Source organism: Falco punctatus (assembly GCF_963210335.1).
Source record: "Falco punctatus genome assembly, chromosome: 5".
NCBI classification, from domain to species: Eukaryota; Metazoa; Chordata; class Aves; order Falconiformes; family Falconidae; genus Falco; species Falco punctatus.
In genome coordinates this window covers 19,675,391-19,701,966 of record NC_137584.1, presented here as the reverse complement: position 1 = coordinate 19,701,966, position 26,576 = coordinate 19,675,391, and the positions used below count along the sequence as shown (strand labels likewise).

The 26,576-nt window shown below is 38.5% G+C and overlaps 1 protein-coding gene across 2 annotated transcripts; it reads left to right on the top strand.

Moving 5' to 3' along the window:
• The first annotated feature begins 211 nt into the window (after positions 1–211).
• FBXO9 (F-box protein 9) lies at positions 212–22,662 on the top strand. Of its 2 annotated transcripts, XM_080387742.1 has the most exons (13): positions 213–385; positions 4,325–4,402; positions 5,349–5,507; positions 6,498–6,555; positions 9,458–9,557; positions 12,730–12,860; positions 15,771–15,885; positions 16,580–16,698; positions 16,980–17,070; positions 18,104–18,199; positions 18,952–19,045; positions 19,824–19,978; positions 21,301–22,662. In XM_080387742.1, the coding sequence occupies exons 1-13, from the start codon at positions 383–385 to the stop codon at positions 21,407–21,409; spliced, it is 1,308 nt and encodes a 435-aa protein (XP_080243868.1). In that variant the 5' UTR covers positions 213–382; the 3' UTR covers positions 21,410–22,662. The 2 variants fall into 2 exon arrangements, with proteins under 2 accessions (XP_080243869.1, XP_080243868.1); XM_080387743.1 differs by lacking the exon at positions 5,349–5,507 and having other exon boundaries at positions 212–385.
• Positions 22,663–26,576: the final 3,914 nt, after the last annotated feature.

The following is a 26,576-nucleotide window of genomic DNA, read 5'->3' as shown; positions in this document are numbered from 1 at the left end:
CCGAGGGGGTGCCGCCCGCGGACTACATTTCCCGGCGTGCAGCGCGGCGCTCCGCTGCAGGCGGCAGAGCCGCGGCGGGCTGCGGCGCGCGCTGGGGCGGGTAGTCCGCGCGGCCGGCGCCCGCGCCTCCGAGCGGCCCGTGCGTCAGGCGGCGCTCTGACCTTGCGGGTTTGTCTGGGCGCGTCTCCGCCGCTCCCGCCCGCCTGCCCCTCACTCGCCGGGAAGATGGCTGCCGTACGCAGGGCCCGCAGTTACTCCCGCTGCGTGGTGCGCTTCTCCGACCGAGAACTCTGCTAATTTCCCCCCGCGGGGAGGACGCACGGATCGAGCAGGGGGGGCAGAGACCCCCGGGAGGGGACAGCGCCGCCCGAGCGCCGGCAGCATGGTGAGCCGGGCCGGGCCCGTCGCGCCGGGCTCCCCGCGGCAGCGCGGCCTGGGGCGGGCGGGGGGGGTGCCAGGCGCCCCGCGGGCAGGCGGCGGCAGTGGGGGCGAGGCCGCCGTGACGGGGGTTGGGAGGGGGCGGTGGCAGCGGCAAGGGGTGTGTGCCCGGCGGCGGGAGGGGCGGCCCCTCAAAGCCGTGCTTGCTGCCCCGCACCCTGCCCTGTCCGCGGGCACCGGGACCGGGCAGTGCCGGTGGGGAGTGTGCCGTGATCCCGGTCCCTTCCGCGGGGGATTTTGGGCTGAAGAGTGAGTGAGGCTGCTTGATTGAGGAGCGATCTAGCTGTCCGTAGAAAAACCTGAACGTGCCACCACTGTGTCATTACAGAGGAGCCTGCCCTACGTTTCTCTTTCTTCCCTGAAAAGGTAGATGGCATAAAGTCATCTGGTAAACGGCTCCGTTGGCCAGGCACTCTACTTATTTTAGTTTGTGTCTTAACATCTCAGAAATACTGTTTGATTCAGTATTGCTGTTCTCACAGCACCTCAGTATCGATTCAAGCATCCATGATGAGAGCTTGGTCATTCAAACTATTTATGTCATTCAGAAGCTCTTAAAATGCCTTACCACCACGATTAAAACTCGTTATTTTTCAACACAGTGTTGCTTCTACCACATTGACAGAAAAATGGAGAGACTTACTAATTTTCTTATAAAACATGAAAAATGTTAGCTGTCAGTCACTGTTCCGCTATGTCATGTTTGCTTGTCCCTTGGTTCTGTGCAGTTCACACGTAGCCCTGTTCAAATGGTGACGGTCAACTTCGAACCGTTTCTGATCTTGGCTTTGTTTTGCTGAAACATCTGAACTATTAAAGGGTTTGACATTACAAACACTTTAGCAAGTGATTGTTGTGCTCTGAGGAAATCAGCATGCAATTTTTGATTGCAAAACAGTTAAAACGAAGCTGTGCAAATAAACTAGTCTTGCATTTGGCAAATGATTTCTAAAGCTTTGCAAACGAATCAGAATCGAACCTACTCTGCTGACTTCTTTTTACAGGTTGCAGCCTAAGTCAGGTGTTTACTTTTGACATGTTGACCTTTTGACTTGCCTGGCTACCACTTTTCTCATGGAAATTTATTTGAGCTGATCAGTACACACACTGAGGATGTCTCACTTTCAAGCAGGATCAAGTCACTGTTCCGTATGACAGCTTGTTTTTAGCAGGAGGAAGGCCAACAGTGTAAAGATGGAACAAGCTAGATTTATCCACTGCATAGCTATTACAGTACAGTATTCTGTGAGCTTCAGAAACTATAACTGCAATTTAAATATTGTCTGAGTGGGGGCAAGGAGCCAATTTTTACAAGTTACAAACTGATCTAGCTGTGGTCTCGTAAGCTGTATGCTAGTGAATATCCTTGCTTCAGGGATGCCTGTGTTTACTCATTTATTCTAGCAAAGCCATAGTGTTTCAGCATTCAAGTAAATAGTGGAAAGTTTGTTAATCCAGTCCAGTTAGTCATACAGTAGCCATGTGAATGAATTGCATTACTGGTAAATTTAGAGGGATGGTCACTTACGCTGACACTGCTGTCAGAAGACAAACCTGTGATGTGAGAGACTTCAGACCACACATGCACTTGGTATAGAGGAGGTAATGACAAAAGTAAGAACTTCAGTTGTAATCAACTTCATGATGTTTTTTGACAGCTTTTAGGCTGTGGACTAGGTCTTCATAGTGTATAGTATGTATTTTCTGTTTGGATTGAGAGCACACTCAAATTTTAAAGAGCGTTGAATGATATTTTGGAAGCAGTTGGTCCAGAATCATGACTGACTGTGACTCAGAAATAGAGGAGAAGCAGGGCAGCTGAACAGAGATGAGGGGATGGAAATCAAGACTCTTGAACAGATTACTGAAACAGAAACTTTTTGAACATGAGTTAAACTTCAGCCAGCTTCTTAACCTTAGAAATAACTCTTACTCTTAAATTAGTTTATTTACAGTCTTAATGAGCTAAGGGTTTTAATGGGTGTGCCTTTATGCACATGAAGATAGTGTGTTGTTGATTTAGGTTAGGAATTACTGGTTTCTGCATTTTGCAGATAAAACCAGGCTTATTCTTCCCAGACTGAGAGCTGACTGGGCATAATTCATCTGCAAACCAGAAGCCTTGCACTCTGCACAGGCAGAGGTGGGCCTTACTTGTGTCAGCCCAGTGCCATAATAATGCCCTTCCAGACATCCATTTCAGTGCTAACTGGTTCCTAGGCTATCTCTGTTCAGGCAGCGTAGATGTAATCCCTGGATGCTATAATAACATGGTAACTCATAGAATGTTAACTGCCTGCAAATTCTGGAATCAAAACCCATGAAACTTCTAAGTTACTTACTCCTTGCTCAGGTTTAATGCTGCTGGTGTTTTACAGTGCTCTGGTTTACCTGTTTTCTCCACAGAAAAATAAAAAATGTGCAGCCTTAAAATAAAAGTGTAGAAACAGATGCAGTATCTGTTTACTTTGACCAACCAACACTGTCTGCATTATCAATTGAAAAAGATAAATTGACTGAGACATCAGTGAAAACACCTTTACTGATGGCAAGTCAGTAAGTTTGTAGCTGTTTTGGAACCTGAGACAACTGCTACAGCTGAACTCCAGAGAGGTGTTTGTCACCAAGACAAAGAGATTAAATGTTGCCATCCCATCAAGTTTGCCAATATTGTGTAGTTTGATCATGAACTTCCAGATGCTATAAAAATTTTGTACGTTTTCTGAATACAAGAATGCTTTGATTTCTGCACTTTGATTGTGTAGGGGATAGAGATTTCTTTACGAGAACTCAGAAGAATCTCACTGACAGAATGTTACTTGAAGTCTTTGTGCACTGCTTACAATAGGAAGGAGTGGGAAACAAAAGTTCTCTAAGTTAGTTGTGGTAATCTTAATGCCAGGTTTACCTTCTTAAAATTTCACTTTGCATTGTGTACTTGCAGAACTATAGATGTCAATTTCAGTGTAGAATGGTAGAAAACCTGGGATGCTTCAGCTGCAGGAAGAAATTTAAACAAACGTTTTAGTTTGTCTTGAGGTTTTATTTTTCCTTACTGGCATCTTGCAGTGGTTGTCATTGAATATCTTATTGATGCTCAGAATAAGTTTTCCTTTGTTTTAGTATAGATTCCATAAATCCCAGTATATTTCAAAATGAGAATTTATTTGCATCTTTTTAAGTTTTGCTCTGAAACTAGCAGTCTAAATTCTATGTAGAGCCCTGTTAAGTTTGTTCAAAGGTATTAAAGTCTTACTTGTTTATCCTGTCTCACAGCAGTACTGTAAATAAAAGCAGCTGTCAAGCTCTCATGCTAGCTTTTTATTTTCTTTTACAATACATTTTTTCTTTAGTTTCACATGTAGTTTTGAGAATGCTTGTATTGTCCCACAGTTTTCATAAAGCATCTATTGTTAGTCTTTTGTGCTTCTGTAAATATTAAACAAATCAAAACTACTGGTTATCTTTACAATGAGAAGATAGTGATTAAATTTTAGTTTCTTGTATGAAGCACACGACTTTAATCTTAATGAAGCTTTGGTTCTGTGCTTTGGCTTGGACGCTGAGTGTATTTATTCAGGTGTTGTGGCAGCGTTCTGATGCATGTAAGCCTTCAAGTGATACATAATGAACCTGTGTTGGATTGGTGTGACTGAACTGCAAAGCCAAACTTCATTGGGTTAAGAGGAAAGTGCAAACAATACCAGTAATTGTAAAATTAATTTTTATCATCAATTAAGATTGATCTGTGGAGTAGTGGACAGAATGTGGAAAAGGGGAGTATGCTTAGAATTTTTTAGGTGTGTGTCCGTGACAGTTGTGCTTTGTGAATGTGCTGCAGGGACTTATGCAGACTCTATAATCACATCTGACTGCTCTCTACTAGGCAGAAGCAGAAGAAGATTGTCACTCTGATTTGGTAAGAACTGATGACAATGAAAGATCCAGTGAAGCAAATCTTCAGGTATGTCTCATGTGTTTTTACAAACATAGTGCTGCTGCAATTTAAGCTGCATTACTTATGCTCATTCAGTTACCACGCATTGTTGATCTGACAAACGCTTAATCTGTCTGCCCCTCTTTGCACTGTGTTCCAAGTGTTAGATTCAGTTTTCATTTATCTGTGTAGATGAAAAGAAAATTTGTGTCAGATTTGGAATTTGATGAACTACAGAAATCAGACAGCAGTTTCTGTGTGGATCAAATTCAAGTTTAAGTTGTCACTGTCTTCTGGAGCAGAAAGTTGATAAAGGCAGTCTAACAGAAAAAGTGTGTTCTCTTAGGATACTAGATTTCTGTGTAGTTGCTCCCCAGAAGTCATGAAGATTGCAAAAGACATGTAAAGTGTAGCTTCAAAGGTGCTGAAAAAAATGCATGGCAAGAATTACAACTTGTATTGTTTCACAGAGCATAGTCCTTTCTTTTTAAAAGAGAAAGGAATGTAAGATCTTATTTGTAGATTATATACAGTCTTGATTGTCATAAAGCTCAGTATCCTTATATACAAAAAATCAGGTTTTCTAAATTTTAATTTCAAGAGCTAGTTGACTTCTTGCTGAAGATAACTACATAAACAAGAACAAACATCATGTCCAGAAATAATACTTTTTAATGGAGTCTTAGGTCATAACTGTAGTACTAACACCCACTTCTTGAAACATCGCTTTTTCTTCTAGTATAGATAAAAGCACTTATGTATGTTATTGAATGAGATTGAACAAGTACTTGTGCACTTTTTGTTCAATTTACTGTAAAAGCAGCTGTGTCTAGACTCACTGAAACTATTTAAGTTAGAAGTGTAAATCATAATTTTGAAGTTCTTTTTTTGTGTTTGTACTTCATAATTTCTCCTTAGAAGTTTTACCATGTGAATATGTGGTATTAAGTCAGAATTAATGGGATTTTTTTAGGCAGAGCTTCAGATGTTCAGAGCTCAGTGGATGTTTGAGCTTGCCCCTGGTATGAGTTCTAGTGGGTTGGAACCTCTGCCATGCAGAGCATCTTCAAGAGGACCTGGAGTAAAGTCTGTAGATGCCACAGGGAAACAGGAGATAGCAAAAGAGGAAAAGGTACAGAAAAATAATGTGTAATTTGGGGATTTTTGTGTGTGTGTTAGTGTTGCAGTATAACTACCCTAAAAGCTAATCTAGAGGAACAACAGAGGTGATTAACCTGTTGTCGTGGTTTAACCCCAGCTGGTAATTAAGTACCATACAGCTGCTTGCTCACTCCCCCCTCACCCAAGGGGTTAAAGGAATGTAAAGCTCTAGGGTTGTGAGATAAGAACAGTTTAACAACTGAGATAAAATAAAAACTAAAGACCAATAATTTTAATAACAACAATAATAGTTACAATGAAAAAGAGGGAGAAGGGGAGAGGAATGAAATCCAAAGGGAAGGGAGACAGAAGACTAGTGACGCACAGCACAGCTGCTCACCACCCGCTGACTGATGCCCAGCCAGTCCCTACGCAGTGATCTGCAGGCCCCGGCCACCCCGCCGCCCCAGATTATGTATGAGCTTGATGTCCCGTGGTATAGAATACCTCTTCAGCTAGTTCAGGTCAGCTGACCCGGCTGTGCTGTGTCCCCTCCCAATTCCCTGTGCCCCTCCAGCCCTCTCACTGGCAAGACCAGAGAAACCAAGAAGTCCCAGACCACACTGTTCCCATACCAAATCCCAAACACAGCACTGCATTAGCCACCAAGAAGAAAATTAGCTCTATCCCAGCCAAAACCAAGACACCCGTTGTCTCCATACTGATGTCTTACTTTAGTCCCGCACTGATTTTTCTAGTTTTTACGCTTGGCTTTATGTCACCTTCCCAGTCTGCTTTCTGAAAGACTAGCTAAGGGGTGAGCAACAGGAACATGGATAGTTTGTTGATTGGGAGTTTCAGTTATGGCTTGTAGCACATGAATATGTCTTCTCACTCTATGGAATTATTCTATCTCCTTCATAGAGTACAGTAGGTAAGATGAAAAATAATTCTAAGTCAAGTGACATTGTGCTTGTATTCGTAAGAAATTTATGAGTGTTCTGTGTGATTTGTTACACAGGCAAAAGAACTTTTCCTGAAGGCCGTGGAAGAAGAACAAAATGGAGCCCTTTATGAAGGTAATATGGAAGTCTACAATAAACACCCTTATTGCAGTGGAGTCTACCACTGATTTATGTGCAAGCCTGTATGATGCCAGTGAACTTAAACTGCAGGCTAATGGTCATTTGAGAGCTCAGTTGTTTGGATAAGCAGACAGACTGGCTAATAGGAACCATCATATCACAATTCTGAGGTTGAAGAGAAGCTGAAGTGAGATCAAAGAAAGAACTTTGAACTTTCAGGCATTTTGAAATCTAGTAATTTAATCAAGCACTGAATTGCTTCTTCATATAGCATGCTTCTTTATATGACTTTTATAACATGGAATAAGCATAGTAATTAATCAAGGTAATATAGTATATTTTCTGTGCTCACAGTTTTCTTCATTCCACTTTAAACAGAACTACTTAATCCATGGAATGTTTTGTTGTTTGACTTTGACTTTTGGTTTTATTCTTTTAATTTACACAGTATGGCTTGTTTAATAATTCCTGAAGTGAATGTTTAAATTACTTTGTGAGGTTTGCCATAAATACTTGAGATGCTGAGCTTGCTTGTCCTCTTGCTGTCAGCACTCGTAGAAATGGAAATTCAAAGTTTTGTTCCTCATCGGTATTTTTCAGAATGTATAGAGCAAGAAGTCCATCCTAACTTCAAGTCCTATAGGTCAACAGTGGAGATACCAGTTTTCTGTTTCTTTCATGAAAAAAAAATAAAAATGAACACAGAGCATCTGTGCCATCCTGCTCATCCACTAAAGGCTTTGGCTACCTTGGTCGAAGTGCAGGTGCAAAATATGTCAAGATAAGCAGAACGGAGAGTACTCTGGAAACTCCTGAATTCAGCCACCTGTTGAATACAAAATTTCCTCTCTATCATGGGAGTTTTCCTTCCCTTGCAAGGGATTTCTGGTGGTTGTTCCAGATCTCAAATGAACTGAGAAAAATATGAGTCCCCAGTAGGTAATAAAATTAGTTATTTCAGTTTCTAATTTATTACATGTTTTTACAAGGCAGAATGACTTTGGGCTAAGATATTTTGTGTGTTGGGTGTAAAATTAACTGCGCAGTAAAAAAAAAGACTTCAGGACTAAATCAGATATGTAATCTACCATTTTGGAAATCATGCAGTAGGTGGTGAAGGTTCTTTCATATCAAAAATTTCCAAATGATTTTAAAAAATATGGAAGGAAAGCAGTCTATTTAAACATTGTGTATATAAACATGTGTGTATAAAATGAAAGCTATAGATTCATCTGCTTGAGTGTGTTTCTTGTGTGTTAAACATAGCAGTAGACAAGTATTAACATCTAACAGTTGCATTCACAAAGGCGTATTAGGCATTTGGATTGCTTGAATACGAATCCATTCTTTCTTAGTTAAATTTGGTTTGAGACTTAAAGAAACAAAACTAAAATGTTTCTACACATACATCTATATGAGACCTTAGAGACAAGGTCCTAAGCCAGACACAGATACATTGCTGAGCATGTGTTGGGACACCTGTTTTCAGACCAAACTTTTATCTGCTGACCTGGCCCATGTCACCAGAATCCAGCTGGCATTTCAGCCTGCTTCTGAAATCTGCTGATACTTGACATTTGTGAGACAGTTATGTGCACCAGCTTGCTCATGTTTAAGTACAGTACAGGTCTTCCTGCAAGATTAAATGCTAAAGTTGAGACTGATCTCTGTTTAGCTGGCTGCTGGTATTCCTCATCCTCCCCAGCCAAAGGATATTACTTGTCAGTCAGCAGCCCTGACATAAATTTAAGGAAATAGAAATGCCCAATATTTAAAATTTAAGGAAATACTTGCCCAAGCTCAGGCTTCTGAGACTCATTACTGTGTCATATTCTGAGCTCCATCTCACTGGTGTTTTACTTTGGGTTTGGTTTTTAATGTCCAAACTGAGGGAGAGTTGCCCTCTGATCTTGGCATTTCCATGCGGGAATACAAACAGATGTATAAGTACATCTTAACAGTGGTATTAAAAGAGACTGTGTATACAATGAATCTGCTTAAATTAAGAGGGACCCACAGAGTTAACTCAAGAAAGACATTCTACAGTTTAAATAACAGTTTGTTCCCACAGGGTGATTTTCCTGAGTCTATTTCTCTGCTCAGTTTTCGTAGCATCTTTGGAATGTTAAAGGCAGAAGTACTTTCTCTGCATGCTGGAAGAAACCCAATCTGTCACTTTTTCTCTCATGCCCCATAGTCTTGTGCTTGCTACATAGCTTTTTGAAAAGGCTGCTTTCCTCCAGTCAGGTTCCTCACTCACTGTTTTGCGTGGGCTTGCTTCTGTGCCTTCTGTAGTTTCCAGGGTTTTGCCACAGTAAAATTTACTTGGTTTGTGTCTGTTGTTGAAATTTTAAAATTACAATAGTATTTTGTTGATCTTTCTCACCTTTATAATGTTGTGTATGTCTGAATGACTGTTTGTACTGTACTGGGGATTTAAAGTACCTGCATCATCTTTAAAGTTCTCTTTCATGTTCCTCATCGTTACTTCTGAATATAATGCCTAAAATCTTTATGGCTTGTTAGGAATGCTTTGTAAGTGCTGCGCAACAAACAAAATCAGGACTTCACAATATTTTAATGTAAAATTTTGTATTTTGTAATTGAATTTATAGTAGTTAAGGTAAATCTGTAAAAGTTGAAACACTACTGAGAGAGTTCTTTACTCTGAAAGAGTACATGAAGTTTTTAGTTTTGAAAATAGGTGCTTATGTGCCTCTCTTCTGTATTGATTTGAAACCTAATCAGTTTAGACTAAGTAAGATTTACTACTAGGCAAAGGCATTTTCCACCTTTTTAGTGCTTTTAGCTGAAGTCATCTCTCTAAAAAAAAAATCTGCCTTAATAAGCCAGTATAGGCATCAGACATGTTTAAACATTAAATCTTTATTTTCAGCTATCAAGTTTTATCGTCTAGCCATGCAGCTTGTACCTGACATAGAGTTTAAGATCACCTATACAAGGTCCCCAGATGGTGATGGGGTTGGAAAGAGGTGGTAAGTATGAAAGTTTGCTAATTAAGTGCATAAGAGTACTAAAACTTGAAATTTTGTTTCTAAAACATAAGAATTCTGTACTGTGATAACACAGTTGTAAGTCTCTTAACATTTGGAAAACTTGTCTGCTTTCATTTGAATAGAATGCTTCATAGAAAGTTTACAGATGCATTAGTCCAAGGAGGGTTTTTCTGTAGTCTAGTTCAAAGAAGGTAACAGGCTTGTTTGGAACTAGTTAAATTCAAGTGGCAGGATTACAGATAGTTAGATTGTTTCTTAAGAAAAAGAAGCACCAGTCAGTTTATTAATTTTGATTTCTGATTTTCATATTTATGAGTTATACATTTACAATCATCAACAAAATTGCAAATGGAGAAAAGATTAGGAAAAAGATTGCTACCATGGAATAAGTGTCATAATTAAGCAGGGGAATATACTACTGTTCTTGTGCTAACACAGCCAAGTGGGAGCATTTCCAACAAGTAGAGCAATATATTTGGAAGCTCATAGACTGTAAACTGAGTAGTCTAGCCTGTCATCATTACAAACATCAGAATACTCCTAGCCTCAGCACACCAGATGTGTAGCCGTTTAAGGTTGGCCTAACTTGCTTCACGTTAGGCCCAAAACTTGTTATAGCTCAGATAGTGTAGTGAAGACAAGCTTATGAAAAACAGCTTCCCAATTCAGTGCTTACTGATAGCAGCCATAGATGCTGCTGATAGCCATGAGAAATCAAAAATTTAAAACTGAAAATAAGAGGAAAGTACACCCCTGTCTGTGTGGTATTACTAGCTCAGTTGTGTTGACCCAGGGCAGGACAGCTTCAATGCAGTTGTTGACTCAGTATTAAAAAAAAGAGTAAGATGAGCCAAGTGCTTTATTCACATCTGTTACTTCAGGTTCTGAATGCATTGCTAGCATGAAATCTTTGCTGTGCATTTGTGCACTAGGAAAAGCACTGGATGACAAAATACAGCCATGTAAAAATCTTGTTTTTCATAGGATTATTTTTGTATTTTAGCGTCCTTTTCCATACTCCCTTCATCAAGCCTATCTGACACCAAGTTGGGTGGGAGTGTTGATCTGCTTGAGGGCAGGAAGGCTCTGCAGAGGGATCTGGACAGGCTGGATCAATAGGCTGAGGCTATTGTATGGGGTTCAACAAGACTCGGTGCCAGGTTGTGCACTTGGGTCAAAACAAGCCGTTGCAATGCTACAGGTTTAGGGAAGAGTGGCTGGAAAGCTGCCTGGCAGAAAAGGAACTGGAGGCATTGGTTGACAGCCAGCTGAATATGAGCCAGCAGTGGCCCAGGTGGCCAAGAGGGCCAAGAGCACCCTGGCTTGTATCAGAAACAGTGTGGCCAGCAGCGCTGGGGCAGTGATCATCCCCCTGTACTTGGCACTGGTGAGGCCACACCTTGAATAATGTGCTCAGCTTTGGGCCCCGCACTACAGGAAAGACCTTGAGGTGCTGGAGCGTGTCCAGAGAAGGGCAACAAAACTGGTGAAGGGTCTGGAGCACAAGGCTTATAAGGAGCGGCTGAGGGAACGGGGGCTGTTTAGTCTGGAGAGGAGGAGGCTCAGGGGAGACCTTGTCACTCTCTACAACTTCCTGAAAGGAGGCTGTAGTGAGGTGGGTGTCAGTCTCTTCTCCCAAGTAACAAGCGATGGGACAGGAGAAAATGGCCTCAAGTTGCACCAGGGGAGATTTAGATTGGATATTGGGAAGAATTTCTTCCCCAAAAGGGCTGTCAAGCATTGGAACAGGCTGCCCATGGAAGTGGTTGAGTCACCATCCCTGGAGGTATTTAAAAGACGTGTAGATGTGGCACTTAGGGACATGGTTTAATGGTGGACTTGGCAGTGCTAGGTTAATGGTTGGACTCGATCTTAAAAGGTCTTCTCCAACGTAAATGATTTTATGATGCTATGAATTTTCATTCAGTTTTGTAAATGTTCCCAGAACTATGTGACAGTGAGGGAAAACCAGCCAGTGCTCTTAGTTGTCTATAAAGCAGTATTTGTAGAGGTGTGTTTTTTGAAGAGATTCTACTTGTGGTGGTTTTGCTGTCTGAATTACTATTTTAGGTGTTTAATACAATCTTGGGAAGAAAAAAAAAATACACAATTTATCTGAAAAAAACAATTTATAACGTGGCCTGTAGGTACTGGGACTGGCTGTTGCATTCCATCAAAATAAAGGTGTATATTGAGTGCAGCATCTTACTGTAGTCTTAGTTATGACAGGCCCAAACATAATTGTCTTCTCTATAATACCGTAAAACCCATTGGTAGGTCTGCTATTTGCTTGCTTATATTCTCAGCTCATTCTATTAAGCTTGTTTAGAGGAGAACTGAATAATATTAAAAAGTGACTGGAAGATTTCTTAGCTAGCTTATATACCAAGTCAGAGGAAAAATGTTTTGTAATGAGATCAAGGAGAGTTGTGTAGTTTGTGGTTACTTGGTGCAAGCAAGCATGCAGCTATTAAAGGATCATATTATGGCATACAACTTAGATTTAGGTTTTTTTGAATGTGGTAATGTTCTTTTATCACTTAGTAATCTTTCAAGTTTACTGCCCAATAGCAAGTGTATTGTTTCTGTTCTGCTACCTTGTTCTTGCTCCTGAAATTTTTTTTCTCTGCCTGTTTACAGGATTCGTGAAAAGTTATTGATGAATAAATTCACTGAAGATCACGCTTCAGTGAATAACACAAAAGTAAAAAAAATTAGAAATTCCTTCATTGTTTTCAGTATCTTACATCGTGACAAGGATTACAAAACATAACTTTCCATCAGTGATAATTTATTTCCTGCATGCAGTTTATCTCAGACAAAGTAAAGGATGAGGTTTGACTTTTCTTGTGGTGAAGCAATTCTTCAGTGACTTCACTAAAAAGAGTGTACTTTAAAAGCCGAAAAGAAACTGAAATTGGAATTACATGAAATAAAAAGTTGTTGCTGTCAGATGGATTCCAGGAAAATCTAAATGAACTTCATAAGATTGCAGTAGTTCTTTTGTTGTGTGATAAAAGGAGATTGCTTTAAAACCATACAGGAAACAACTATATTGATTGAGGGTAAGACAGTGGATTGATGCCAAGATAACGACATCTGTTGGTATGTTTTGTCCAGTATCACAGTGTTGGCATTCCCCCTTTTCTAGTGTTGAGGATAACAAAGAGGATGACAAAATGGCTGATCTCCTGTCGGATTTCCAGCAGCAGTTAACTCTTCAGGAATCTTCAGTCAAACTTTGTCAGCCTGAGGTTGATGTCAGCCAGACCCATATCTCAGGTATGAGTTAAGATACACTGTAAGAGTTCAGAGGCAAAATTTATGGAGATGTTCACTCTACTACAACGTTTATCTCCTTCATTGTAAAGCCACCTTTAAAGAAATGCACACAGTATGTCTTTATTTACTGTTATAGTTAGATGTGAAGGAAGAAGGATCATCAGCTGAACATATCTTTTTCTCATACATGAATCTGCCTTTGTCACACAAGCTTTTCCATATAGTGCTACTACTATATAGAATTTTTCAGGATCAGAGTCATACTTCAAAGTATGCAACTTCTAGGAACAGACTTGCTAAAGTAAGCATATTCCAGTTTTCATTCCAGTTCATATTTGGAAAAGTGAAATGTGGGTTTTTTCCTCTTTGGTTTGCAAATACTTACAACAATTCTGCAGTGTGAATAAGAGACAATTGTCCTGTGAATAATACACATATTTGCATTTCCTATTTTTATCTGATTCTGTATCAGATTTTTACAACAAATATGTTTTCAGGTTCGGCAAGACTATATAGTATAGCTAGAAAGGCTTTTGAAGGTTAATGATTTTCAGTGCTTTAGTTCTAGGGCAGTCATACTGAGACTTCCTTATGATATCTAAATTGTAGAGAGCGTATATAAGCTATAAACTCTCTTAAAATCAGATGCCTTAAAACATGTGTGTTTTGCATCCCAAATTATGAGTTGCTCTTGGAAATCTTGGCCTGATCTCCTCTTCTGCTTCAAGGAAGGAAAATAAAATAAATGTAGCACGCTGTTCAAGTAGAAGCATATACAAGTTTTTTAAAATTTTATTTTTATTTTAACAACTGTGACGTTGTACGCTTGAGAAAGCATTTTTGGTTTTTTTGCCAGTAAAGTCAAGATGTTACAAACATTACTATAAAATGATCTCAGGAGATGTCTCTTTTGAGCAGCAATCTTAGGTCTCTTTCTAGTTTTATTTTATGCCTTCCTGCCAGTCCTGTGCTACAGTGTCTTGTTTACTGACTCTTTTATAGTGGAATGAAAACTGTTAAAATCATGATGTCTGCTTCAAAAGTTAGTAGGCTGGAAAACATCCCCCTTGGTCACCACAGTAGTGCAATAGTCACGGAACTCAGCAGCCCAAGGAAAACTGAAACAATGTGAAGCAGCGGATTTGGCTGAACTGATTTCCTCTGTTCCATTTTACATTTTATTGACATTCATAATCTTAGAATACTGGTTAATCATTAGTACAGGACAGAATCGAACCTCTGCTATGTAACTGACATACTGAATATATTTACTTCCTCTCCCTAGCATATGAGCAATTTTTCTTAGCAGTTTTCTTTTACATGAGTAAAGCTTAGGACCAAGATAGTATTCTTCACCAGAAATACTGTAATATTTTTTTACAGGGTGCGTCAAGTATCTGAAGCAAAGTGTCTTCACAATCCCTGGTTTATTAGAAACTTAGAAACATGGATGATGAAATAAACAATCAAAGGCTTTTTGATTTTTGATCATTACTGACTCGTAACTATCAAAATGGAAGATGTAGACCTGCTAGCATTAATAAAAGATTTTTAAGCCTTTGTTTCTCCCATTCTGCAAGGCACCGAGAGTTCATATACCGAAGAGCTCCTCAGTTGACAGAGATTGTTTTGTACCTTGTAGCAATAATCTGCACAACTTTTGTTTATACTGGAACATTAATTTAATGGTTGCAAATATAGGCAATATAGCAAATTTGTGACTTCTCAATAATAAAACATAAATTAAGTGAGATTCATGAAACAAAATGTGTATTAAATGAATACAGAAACTGGTGGCCCATGTAATGTCTGTATTTTTTACCATGTTCGTATTGTGTAATGTGAAACTCAAGTTTCATCAGATTTTTAGCAAAAACAGTCTTGTTGGATTTGTGGGAGTGCAGCAATGCAGGTTTTTTTAAGAAGCATATTTTTTCAGTAAAAATAAGAATTCTGTTAAATTGCAGTCTCTACCATGTTTTTTTTAGCTAGTTACCGTTTAATGTACCTTTGCACTACTCTTGCTGTTTTCTCCATTTGATCTCAAAGCAGTTTATTCAGTTATACTGAGTAAAATCATCAAGTCTTTAGTGCATGTGGTGATACAGTTGAAGCTGTAGGCTCTGGAAAGCAGCAGTAGTTGAAAATAAATGAAGTGTAATTCCTGATGGTATAAGATCAGTAAACAAACTATACCCAGCTGAAACAACAGAGGAAACTTAGGGAGGCAGAAAGCTACTAGACAAAATACGGCTTAGTATTCCATAACTTTTTTTGCTGAATTTTTAGTGCTAGGAAAATTATCATATGATCTTGTGGTGGTGCTTTGATAAAGATTCTGTCATTATCTTGCATTACATTAGAAAAAATCTTTCAATACGACAAAGCTGTGTTATACCATTCCCAACCACTGGATCTGCGCCACAAAACAGTGTGATATCATATAAATTTCATAGTGGCTATGTTGTTTTAGGACCTCCTATGCAATACTGAACCTGACCAGAGCTTATTTAGCATGTCATGCAAAAGCAGTGTGCTTTGAGGTAATGTTAACACACTAGGTCAGTTTGAAGAAAATACTGCTTCACAGGCACTGTGGATGTGCAATGTCTATGTGGAATTTTTGGTATAACATCTTACAGTTCTGGATATTTGTAGTCTTCCTGTCACCTTACCATAATGCACTTTCAGCTCTTGATTTTTGTTCTTTTGTTATGCAACTTTTTTCTAATATATAGTGACTTTTAAAATTAAAGATACATTTTTTTGTTCGCTGACATTTGGCTACAGTGTGAAAAAACAGGATTTTTTATGGAAAGTCAGAATTTCAGTAATTGTCAAACCTGGAATTTTAGATAACCTGTTGATCTGTGGGTTACCATCTAACAAGGATTTGTTTACTCTTTGCAGTGTTGCCTATGGAAGTACTAATGTACATTTTCCGATGGGTGGTTTCGAGTGACTTGGACCTAAGATCATTAGAGCAATTATCACTTGTTTGTCGAGGATTTTACATTTGCGCCAGGTATTGTAGATAACTTATCGAAAGTGAAGCTTCTTTCTGCTGTAAGGAAGACAAAAGAGCTTTTTATGCTCAAGCGTATTTGAACAGTATGTAGAGATGAATAATAAGTCAGTAGAGCAAAACTGTCTGTGTTGGAAAGGTGGATTTTTTTTGTTGGGTTTTTTTGTTTTTTTTTTTTTTTGCTGTTAAGCTGCTAAACAGTACACGTAGGACTATGTCCTGCTTTTTCTTCCCATGGGAGTTTTCCTGTTACGCCCCCCACAGCATTAATCAGCTTTTGAATACACCACTAGATGGTATGTTAGATGGATGACTTCACTGTAATAAAAAATGTTGCTGAAAGTCTTACTTGCTTTACCTTGTTCGAAAGTCAAGAGTTCCAAAGTCTCAAAAATAACGTCTGTTGTGTTGTCATCCTCATATGCTCACACAAAAGTGCCAGGCTGCTGCAATGTTGTTCTGTACTTGGCTGAAAATGGCATTGTGTTCTTGAATTTCACTGGGAGGAGGAAGTGGCTTGAAACACTCCAGGATTAAGTAAAATAATGATTTTAAATTATGAACTACTGTTGTTCAAGGAAGTTTCTTTTGGTTGCATCCAGACTAAATAATGGGAGTTTTACTTTACTATATAAAAGCTAAAAAAGGTTTGCAGGAAAGTTACGGGATTTGCTTTTTTTCTCATTTTCACTAGAGATCCGGAAATCTGGCATCAAGTCTGTTTGAAAATATGGGGCAGGAGCTGCAATAAACTTGTTCCATATGCCTCTTGGAGGGAAATGTTTTTGGAAAGGCCTCGCGTTCGATTTGATGGTAAGGTGTACTTCTGGAAATAGTTTTGTCATTCGTTTACTGCATGTAACCCATGACAAAAGTAACCAAGAAGGGTATGATGTTATGACGTTGTTAGACTTAATCTGAATTTGTTAGGGCTGTAGAATATTTGTAAAGAGAAGGGAAAGGTGCAAGGGAGGAAAATAACTTTCACATATCTGAGTAACAAAAGTAAACTCAAAGTGATTACTGGTTTTTTCCATCTTAAATATTTTGTGTACTTTATTCTGTTCATATACTTGTATCTTCCTTTCCTATAGGTGTATATATCAGCAAGACAAAATACATACGTCAAGGAGAACAATCTCTTGATGGTTTCTATAGAGCGTGGCACCAAGTGGAATATTACAGGTAGAACTGTAGTACAATGAGTGAGTGAAATGTTTCTCTCTCTTAAGTTCTTTAAATCCAATCCCTGATATCACAAACATTAATCATACTGTAAAACTCAATGGAACTACTACTGTGTGTAAAGCTATGTGTAGTTTTTCAGAATTGGTCTTAATAAATAGGATTTATTGTGATAATTAGAGATGGACTTGGAAACACATTTCATCCTTGGTTGCACAATTTAATGCGGATAAAACTTAAACAGTAACAACAGTAATACTGATCTACAGATTTCTTTCCCCAAATCATTTCTGCTTTAAATTTCTGATATAAGAATTCTTTTCAGTAAAGAGGAAACAAGTGGTTATACAAGAATTGTCTTTTAACTTACTTGTAACCAACTGTAAATAATAAAGAGGCTAGGCTTTCTTAATTTGCTGTAAATACTTCGCCATTTGTTTCCTTAGCCTGTTTTTTTGCCGTTCTTCATCTTGCTGTTCCCAGCGTTATATTGTTCCATTCTGTTGTCACTTCTGAGGCTGGAAACTGTTAATAGATGTCATCGAATCTTGTGGCTATTTCTGTAGTCTCACAAGCATCATCAGCAGAATATCAAAGTACTGTAAAAACTGATCAGATCCCAGAACCTGGAAAAGTCCTTATAACATTGTCCATTCTGTACTGATACTGTACTTAAGGTTTTGTTGGATTTGTGTCAATCCATGCTGGGAATGGAGACTCTTATTTGAGGTCAGTTCTGATTCCAGGATAGCTGCCTTGCTGTCACAAGCTGCCTTGCTTGACAAAACTCTTGAACTTCTGTCCTCTTTCATAACTGTTCATAACTTGATCTCTTAATCTTCAAAACTCTCTTTTGATTTCTGATCCCTTTGTTATATCACGTGTGAAGAAATGCGTTTTCAAATCCTATTACTTAGTAAGTTTTGTATCTTTCTGGGAAACATCCTGTAATTAAAAAAAAAAAAAACAAACAACACCACAACAGAAAAAGGATATGTTTTCTAGGTTTGTATTGTATAATTATTTTTTGCAGATATTTGAGATTCTTTCCAGATGGTCAAGTTATGATGCTAACAACTCCTGAAGATCCTCCATCTATAGTTCCTCGCTTACGGACTAAAAATACAAGGTTATTGAAATAAAATACTTTGCTGTACAGTCTTCCTCTCACTTTTACCTGGCAATTTCTATTTACTTTTGTCTTGGACTCTGTGTCCTGGCTTAGCAAAATAAAAGTAAACGTACAATGTTATTTGTATTGTGTTACAGATGTTTATAGTTCTCTTCTGAGAACTAGAAAAATTTTGGTCTTTACGCAAAGGTATCTTTCATTTTAAGGTCCTGGTACTGTAATTAGATTTCCTTTGCGGGTTATGTGATCTTAAACTTTTAAAGGAAGTAGATGAAAGAATACATGCTATTACCTTGGTGGTTTTAGAATCCTTTTAAAAATGGTCTTTTTATTTTTGACTGCCTTCTCACACTTCCATGACTTTTTGAAAGAAAGTGAAGATTTTGGTGGGATATGACTGAATTACTGCTTGATTTCTTTTTGATGTTTGCACAGGCTTGTTAAAACCATATAAAATTGTTTGCAACTTCAGAACAGGTTTGAGCTGTTCACCCAAAGTCCGAAAACATTTAGCAGTAGGCTGGGTAGAACTGGCTAACTTACCTTCACTGTCCATCCGGCAAAATTAAAAGCAACTTTCAAAAATGTTTTCGTCACTTGATATCGTCAATGAGGCTGGTACTTTACTAAATGGAAATAAAAAATGGTTCCCTTAATTATGATATGCAGCCCGTCTTCTTTTCATTGCTGATGTTTGTGACAGAGAATATTTTTGTGTCCTTGACACTGTCCTCCTCTTAACCTTCCAGAACAGATGCAATCTTGCTTGGCCATTATCGCCTTTCCCAGGAAACAGACAATCAAACCAAAGTATTTGCTGTAATAATGAAGAAAAAGGAAGAGGTAGGTAACAGAATAGAATAGAGGAAAAATAGTTTACGGAGGGGGCTTTTTAATAAGTTCTTTTCTCAGACTGAATATTTTAAAGTCACCTGAAGATTATACCAGAGGATTGAAAAATGGAATTAATTTTTTTTAATGGTTTAAAAGTAAAATAGAAACAGGCATGGTGATTTGTCTTACCTTTTTTCCCCAAATCTGTGTTTATTGTTTATTAAAAGATTATATGTTAATAATCTTTTTATTAACACAGATAAGTATCTGGTTTGCATTTGAGCAGCGGTTCTCCTCCCTCTTAGACTTAATCGCCATGCAGGGTACTATTAGGTAATTTGTTAACATTGTTAACAGGAGGGAAGGATGAAGAGGTCGCTTCTGTAGATCACTTTTGACTGTGTGCACTTATGTTACACAGCATTAAATAGAACTAAATAAGCTGTGCTCATTAATTGAACTCTGATTTGGTCAACAAACATATCACAAAATTTTCTGACTAACAAAGTGTCTGTCAAGAGAAAGTTGTGAAGATGTAGAAGTCTTAACATTACTTTACAGTGAGTTTGCGTAGTTTGGGTGGTGTCCTCCATGCTTACCTTACTTTCTGTGAAAACTTCTTCCATAATTAACATCTAAATTGATGTGTTTTCAAGGAATACCAGCACTTGCTTTTACGTGTGAATGTTTAACAATCTGTTCTCACAGTTACTTAGGCCTCAGGATAAATAGTTGCACAATGTGTTTGCTCTTTGTAGGTCACGAAACTTCTTTTCTCTTTGCACAGAAACCAGTTGACTACCACAAATACAGGTATTTCCGCCGTGTTCCTGCGCAAGAAACAGATCACAGTTTTCATGTAGGACTGCAGCTGTGCTCCAGTGGGCGCCAGAGGTTCAACAAACTTGTCTGGATACATCATTCTTGTCACATAACTTACAAGTAAGTAAATGGAGATTAAGTTCAAAGAAGGATACTTAACTATAGAAACACAGGTGACATTAGTTTGCCCGATACTAAGTACAGAAGATATAAGGACTGTGAGACTTAGGAGGCTTCAACAAAATGTTCTGAAAACAGTAACTGGTCCTGATTTGATAAATTGCAATGAACTTTTACTTTAAGAAATCCCAAGGTTTGGTAACTTTTTATAATGGTATGGGAAGTTTCCTGAGTGGTGGAACTGCAGCATTTTAGCCATTTAAAGGATTTATGCACAGTGTTTGAATGACCTCAGAACTAAATCAGGGTTAAATGACTTAGTGTGGTGCTAGTAAAGGTGAGTGGAAAACATACATTCATTAAGGTATATTTCTTTTCCTGTGTGGATGTGCAGGGTAGAAGTGTCTGCAGCCATCATGTGTGAACTGTAACATTTACAAACTATAATCCAGAAGTGCAAAATGTGGGCGTGTGACCAGCTGTTCTGATACTAACCAAGCAAGAGCCATAGCCACTGTTCGTGCACCTGACACCCTATAAATTACTGGCAAGTTGGCTGTGCAGATGTTTGATGTTGGCATTTACGATGGATTTAGGCCTTGTCTTCCAGTCTTAATCTCTATATTCAGTGTTCTTACAGGGGCATAGCTCAGCTATTGAGCTGTAAGTATATAAAATCTAGGAAGTAAACTACTGCTGGTTGGGAGTATAGGTAAATTCCATAAACAGAAAAATGGCTTTTATAAAACCTAATATTTTCATACCTGATTTACGGAGAAGTGGCAGTATCACACATATTCCTTTCAGAATGAAGTCTCTGTACTGCTCAGGTTCTGTTGTACCTCTCAGTATACTGGTGTCCTTTGGAAACTAGAATTAAGATAAGTATACGGCACAGCTAGGAGGAAGTATGCTTTTTGTCACTGATGTTTGGACATACTTAGGTTTCTTTTAAAAGTTTTATAAACACAAGTTTTTGCTGTCACTCTGTATTCTGAATCAGGGTTCAAAGTAAAAACAAATGAAAGGGGATTTTTTTACTTTGATATTAATGTCATGATTTGAGTGCCATCCTGCGCTGTTTCAAGTGTTCAAGCTAATAATAAGAATGTAAGGGGAAATTGGTTTCTTTGATATTAAAATAGAAGCGTATTCTATGTAGTGTGATTTGGCCAACGTTCAGATGCTTTCAGAATGAGGCAGTATGAAAGACACATTCAGCTGTAGTATGGTGTACACACTGTATTGTGGAACATGATTGTATTATTGAGGGACTTAACAGCAATTTGTGCCTAATTTAACTTTTACAATACCCTTTGCAGATCGACTGGTGAGACAGCTGTTACTACTTTCGACATTGACAAAATGTACACCCCTTTGTTCTTTGCACGAGTGAAGAGTTTTACTGCATTTTCAGAAAAGCCGCTCTAAGAAACACCTATTCCTCTCACAACTCTTGCATGAATAAAAGGTTGTAGCTTATGAGCACTTAAGTTATAAATGTGTATATATTTGGAACATTTTAAAATTCTGGGGAAACTCTTGAAGGCAGTATGTTCTGTTTGATTGTGATTGGCTGGGGTTTTATTTTGAGATCAAGTCTATGGCTATTAAAATCCTTTGTGACAAGAATTTGATAGCAAAGTTTTGTTGTTTGTTTTGGTTTGGTTTTTTTAAACAGATTTTATAAATCAGTCTGCTTAAAATATCAGTCTTCATCTGCCTGGACACTGGTTTGTCCAAATGGAATTGTTACAGGAAAATCTCACTGTCCATGGGACAGTGTGTGTGGTCTCTGGTGAGGGCTTGAAATGTGAAGGGGAGAAAGTTGTCTTATATCTGTTAAACTGTGTGACTCAAAAGAACTTTGAATAAATGTCTTCTTTAAAAACGTAATTAAACTTATTTTGTTTGCCTTTAAGGTCTGGCATTTTGTCAACATCAAGCTTAAGAAAAGAGTCTAGGGCAAGCAAGCATGAAGTATAAAATTTAACTGCAGAGGTACATCCCCACTAATGCAGTGATGTCAGTTGGTCATAAATGTAATTTAATCTTGATGGAAGTTCAGTGGAGCCTGCCTTCTTGACAGAGTGGGCATGAAGGGGAGAGGGATATGGGCAATGAGTTGTTCTCGTGTACTGTGGGACAAGTTTGCAGGGTATGTGGCTCTGCTTGGGGAGCGTCACAGTGCAATTGGTCTGAATGCACAGGTAAGCAGGGCTCACTTGCACGTGATTGTAATGTGTTATCATTCATCTAACCTTGCTACAGATGCTGTAAACCCTTTGAGCATTTGTTGTACTAAGATAAATTTTGAGGCTGCTGTAGATGTTCAGGTGCTGTATACTGCTAATCATGAAGTGTACCTTGAGGTGTGTTGCAGGTACTGTACGCTGCTTCTCCTGCATATATCGCTTGGGGGTGTAGTGCAGACACTGTAATGCCGCTTATTATATATGTATTTTGAATTCTGAAAGAACTGAAGCTTTTTAGTGTAGTTTTTTAAAGCCATTTTGCATAACTTACCTTTGAACATCTCATTTCAAAATACTAACCTGGACTTGAGGACTAAAATGTGAAAGCTGTGGAAAGAACTATACTTGTTCCATAATTTATAATGTGTATCTTTGCAAGGAGCTACATGATTAAAAATACATCAATAAATCATTATTTTGAACATGCAATCCCTTGCAATTTCTTATTTTGCCAAGAAATCATTATTTTCCTATAGTTAAAGATGATTAGTTAGGAGCTACCATGCATAAATTACATGCTAGGCAAGATCGACAGGTAGAATTAACCTCTTAATGACTTTTTTAATTACACTACTTGCAGGTTATCTGACAAAAGTACAGAAGCTTTCAGGTACATGAGTTCTGAATAAGGATGTGTATGTCTGAAACTTGGTGTTTTTTCTAGCTAGTCTAGTAAGACTGCCTACAGCCCTTCTTTGGCCTATGTCCTTAGACTGCAGTTGCACTACTGCTTTGTAACAACAGAATGTTGAATTAGCAATGTATTGTTTTCCCCTTGCTGAAGGGAAAAATGATTGCTTAGAATATCAGCTTCTTGTTTTGAAATGTTGCCAAGTTTGTAAACAGGGAAAGATGTTAATTACCTACACTTTTGTTGAGGTTGAAAGTTAAACATTTGATTCTGTCTGCTGCGAAATGTCAGCAGCTTTTGTCACAAGAATCAGAAGAGTATACCGATTATTTGTTTAGGTATAGTCTTGTCCAGTAACCAAGTTGGATGGAATAGGGGAGCCTTTCAATTGAAAGCTCTTTTCATATCTGACTTACCAGCTTCTGTGTTTGGCATACACTCAGGGTGTAAAGGAAAAGCTAGCTAATGTCCTGTGGTAAATTCGGATGTTGATTCAACAGAAGCCTCAGGCAATGATTGTTTAAGATTATATCAAGTGTTCCTTCACCAAGAAAAGTATGTGAGCCTTCTGTCTGTGAGACTGAGCTGTGATTAATGTGCTTGTTCCTCTGCATTTAGCAATATAAGATTATTGCTTAGATAATATATATTATATATTTATATAAACATACAATTTTATATAAATAAATAAATTTTGTATAAATATATATTTCTAGAAATACATAATTCTTTTTGTCTTTTGAAACGGTTTATTGGCAGGTACTGTCACTGTCTCTTCACGTGCCACTATTAAAATGGTGCTTGTTTCAGCAAAGAAATAGATGGCTAGTTGCTCGCTCTTCCTTCATTCTCTCTAGTGTTTTTCAAGAGTCCAAGGCTTTAATTGCTAGAGGCTCTGTTCTTATAATTCAGTTTTATTGCCCTTTTAATTACCATATAAAGACATTAGTTGCTATAACTGGTTTACTGCTGGGAAATTGTCCTTTACTAATTATATTAGTAATTTGAATAATAGAATAATGTATACACCTATGCAGTCCTTTTTCCCAAGAGTTCATTGTATGAGTTGAGACAAGTTCACTTAGAAAAATGGAAGGAGGACTACTAAGAGGTGACAGAAACATTGTTCTTGGAGCTGTAGATCTCTTTTTACGCATTGTGTTACAGACAGCAGAGTGCACAGTTTTGTGGCAAGAAGATGCTCAGGTGTTCAAATGTTATGCTCATTTGACCCAGTCTAATTGGACATTAGCACCACTTAAACCTTTGTGCATAATGCTGGGCTGTAGGTGGGGGGAGGAGGTAGGTGGTGTGATTCAGTGCCCCGAGCAAAGGGCCAGCAGTAGACGTTTTCCAGCTGCCAAGTTCAGCTCCTGACTCAGTCTGTAACCGTGAACCAAGCTGGTCAGAATTTCAAAACTATGTGGTGTTTCCACAAGGTTTTTTGTTTAAAGAAAGAAAATATTCAATAGAGTCTGTTCTGATTTTTTTAATGCAAGAAAATTCTCCTGGAATGTGTGCCAGTGTAGTTGGGAACTTCTGTCATTGTTAAAATGGCTGAACTACTGCGGTGCTTTTCCATTTTGTTTTTTCTGCTGTCCAAGGTGAGAAAAATATAAAAGTTTATATACATTTGCAAAACAGTTTGGATTTCAGAAATTAATGTTACATACGTTATTTAGTATTAGCATCTGTAAAGAAATCAAAGACTGTCATTCGATAGTCACTCGGTCTGGATTCAAGCTTTGTCCTTTATGCTAAGACCAGCAGCTTTCTCAGTAAAATGACTTGGATAATTTTTTTGCTTAAAAGGAGCAGTTGGCGCTTTACCTTACCTCTGTCTTGTCCAGACTATAGTTCCTGAATCCTGAAAATAATTCTTAAAACCAGAAGTCCTAGATATTGTTGGCTGAAACAAAGGATTTGGAAGAGAAACTAGGATGTGTAATGTGTAATTTGGAGATGTGACATTCTCTCTTAGCTAAAGCTGCTTTCAGCTCTGGTCGCATTGCCCATCTGAAGGTGTCTAGATGCACCATGCTGATGTGTACCTATCATTCAAGGCAGTATGAGATAGGTGCTAAAATTACAGTGTGATGTGATTTTATGGAACACATATTCCGAGTATGAATAGAAAAAAAAAAAAGATGAAACATGACTGCTTCTGAAGATAATATTCCTGCATCTTTTAGGATTGACAGCCTTCCTACCTTGGCAACTGCAGGTATTCTGACTTTTTTTAAGATGTCTGTAGCACGTTTATTAATTTAGCCTCAGAATGCTCAGAAATAGCTGGATGTGATGCAGAGCTAAGAAAAGTAAGACGAGTAGATCCTGCCATATTACATTCTTCTTTAATGTGGAAAGCCAAGATGAGTAGACATTTTTACCACGCATTTTATTTCTGAATGAATGAATCTTCTCTTGAGAAGATGTGTACATGCAGTGTGACCCCTGTATGTTTCCATGATAAATTTACACCTGAAGTAAATTTCTTTTCATATAATTCTACTTCCATAATGGTAAGATACTGCTAAAGTTGCTAAAACAGAAGTTCTGCCTGGTTTAGTTTGCAAATGTGTTTGGGTTTTTTCGTTGGGTTTTTTTTTGTGTGTGTGAAGGAATTTCCTTGATTGTGTTTTTTTTCGTTTGCTTTTCTATTTTTCCCCAAAGTAGTGCTGACCCCACAGGTTGTTGCAGCTCAGTAATAAACAAGAGTTTTGTGTTGTGGCTTCCTAATGTATGTTGACTGGCAGCAGTGCACCGTGTTGCTGTTCTGCCGTTAGGTGGCATGCCGCAGTTTGAAGTGTTCTTTTGTACTTAATAAACTATATTTATTTTTCCCTACAGCTTATTTAAAATTAGAGAACCTTCCAGGAAAAAACAGAGAAAACACAACAGCAATAGTTTAGCATTATGTTTAGCCTGCCAAACGTTCAGCCCCTTAGGTTTCTGCACTGTTAAGACATCCACAAGAACATGGTTGAATGGGAATAAACAGAAAGGCCAGTTCTTCACGGGGATTTTAAGTATCTGAATCTCAGTGGAGCCTTCAGTCCTGAGTGTGCTTCCTGGACTCCAGGGGGATGGCCTCCAAATGGGATCTGAAGCACCCAACATTTAACATCCTTGTGTGACAAAAGAGAATCAACTAACTGCCGTTTGGAGAGCATACGGTCTGAAAGCAGTGATCATTGTTTCAGTCGCTGCCATGCTCGGAGCGTTTCTGCTCGCAGTCCAGGTTTGCTAGGGCAAGGTGATTGGTCCTAGCCAGGGCCAGGCAGACATGGTTTTGGGGCGTTTTGGTCATCCTGTCTTGCAGTGTGTAAGTGACTCTTGCTTCTTGTAGAGCAGCTTTAACAAGGCAGACTGAATGTTTCTCCCCAGAAACCCTAGAAACTGGTAAACATGGGTGTGAATGGAGTACCTCAGCTAGAGGAGGGAACCCCTGAGCTGAAAGTGTGTTTATGTTCTATATGGATCTCCCCTAGACTTGGATGTTGCATCGCCTGCTGTCTTTGGGAAGCAAAAGGAGTGAGCCTTCCTGATAGTTTAAGAAGATACTGCAGGGATGTCTCACGGTAAGGGAAGTTCAGGAAGCTACAGCACTCCTAAGAAATTGGGTTTAGGTCTAGTATTTCACACTTCAGTGTTTATTAACCTGGGTTGGCCAATTAAAATATGTTTATAGGAATGTTAATTTTTTATCAGC

What these genes read in the sequence shown, in the direction of transcription:
- FBXO9 (XM_080387742.1), top strand. An exon ending in AGATAGCAAAAGAGGAAAAG is followed by an intron (nt 5,508 to 6,497) that starts GTACAGAAAAAT and finishes TTTGTTACACAG; the next exon opens with GCAAAAGAACTTTTCCTGAA. An exon ending in GGATTTTACATTTGCGCCAG is followed by an intron (nt 15,886 to 16,579) that starts GTATTGTAGATA and finishes CATTTTCACTAG; the next exon opens with AGATCCGGAAATCTGGCATC.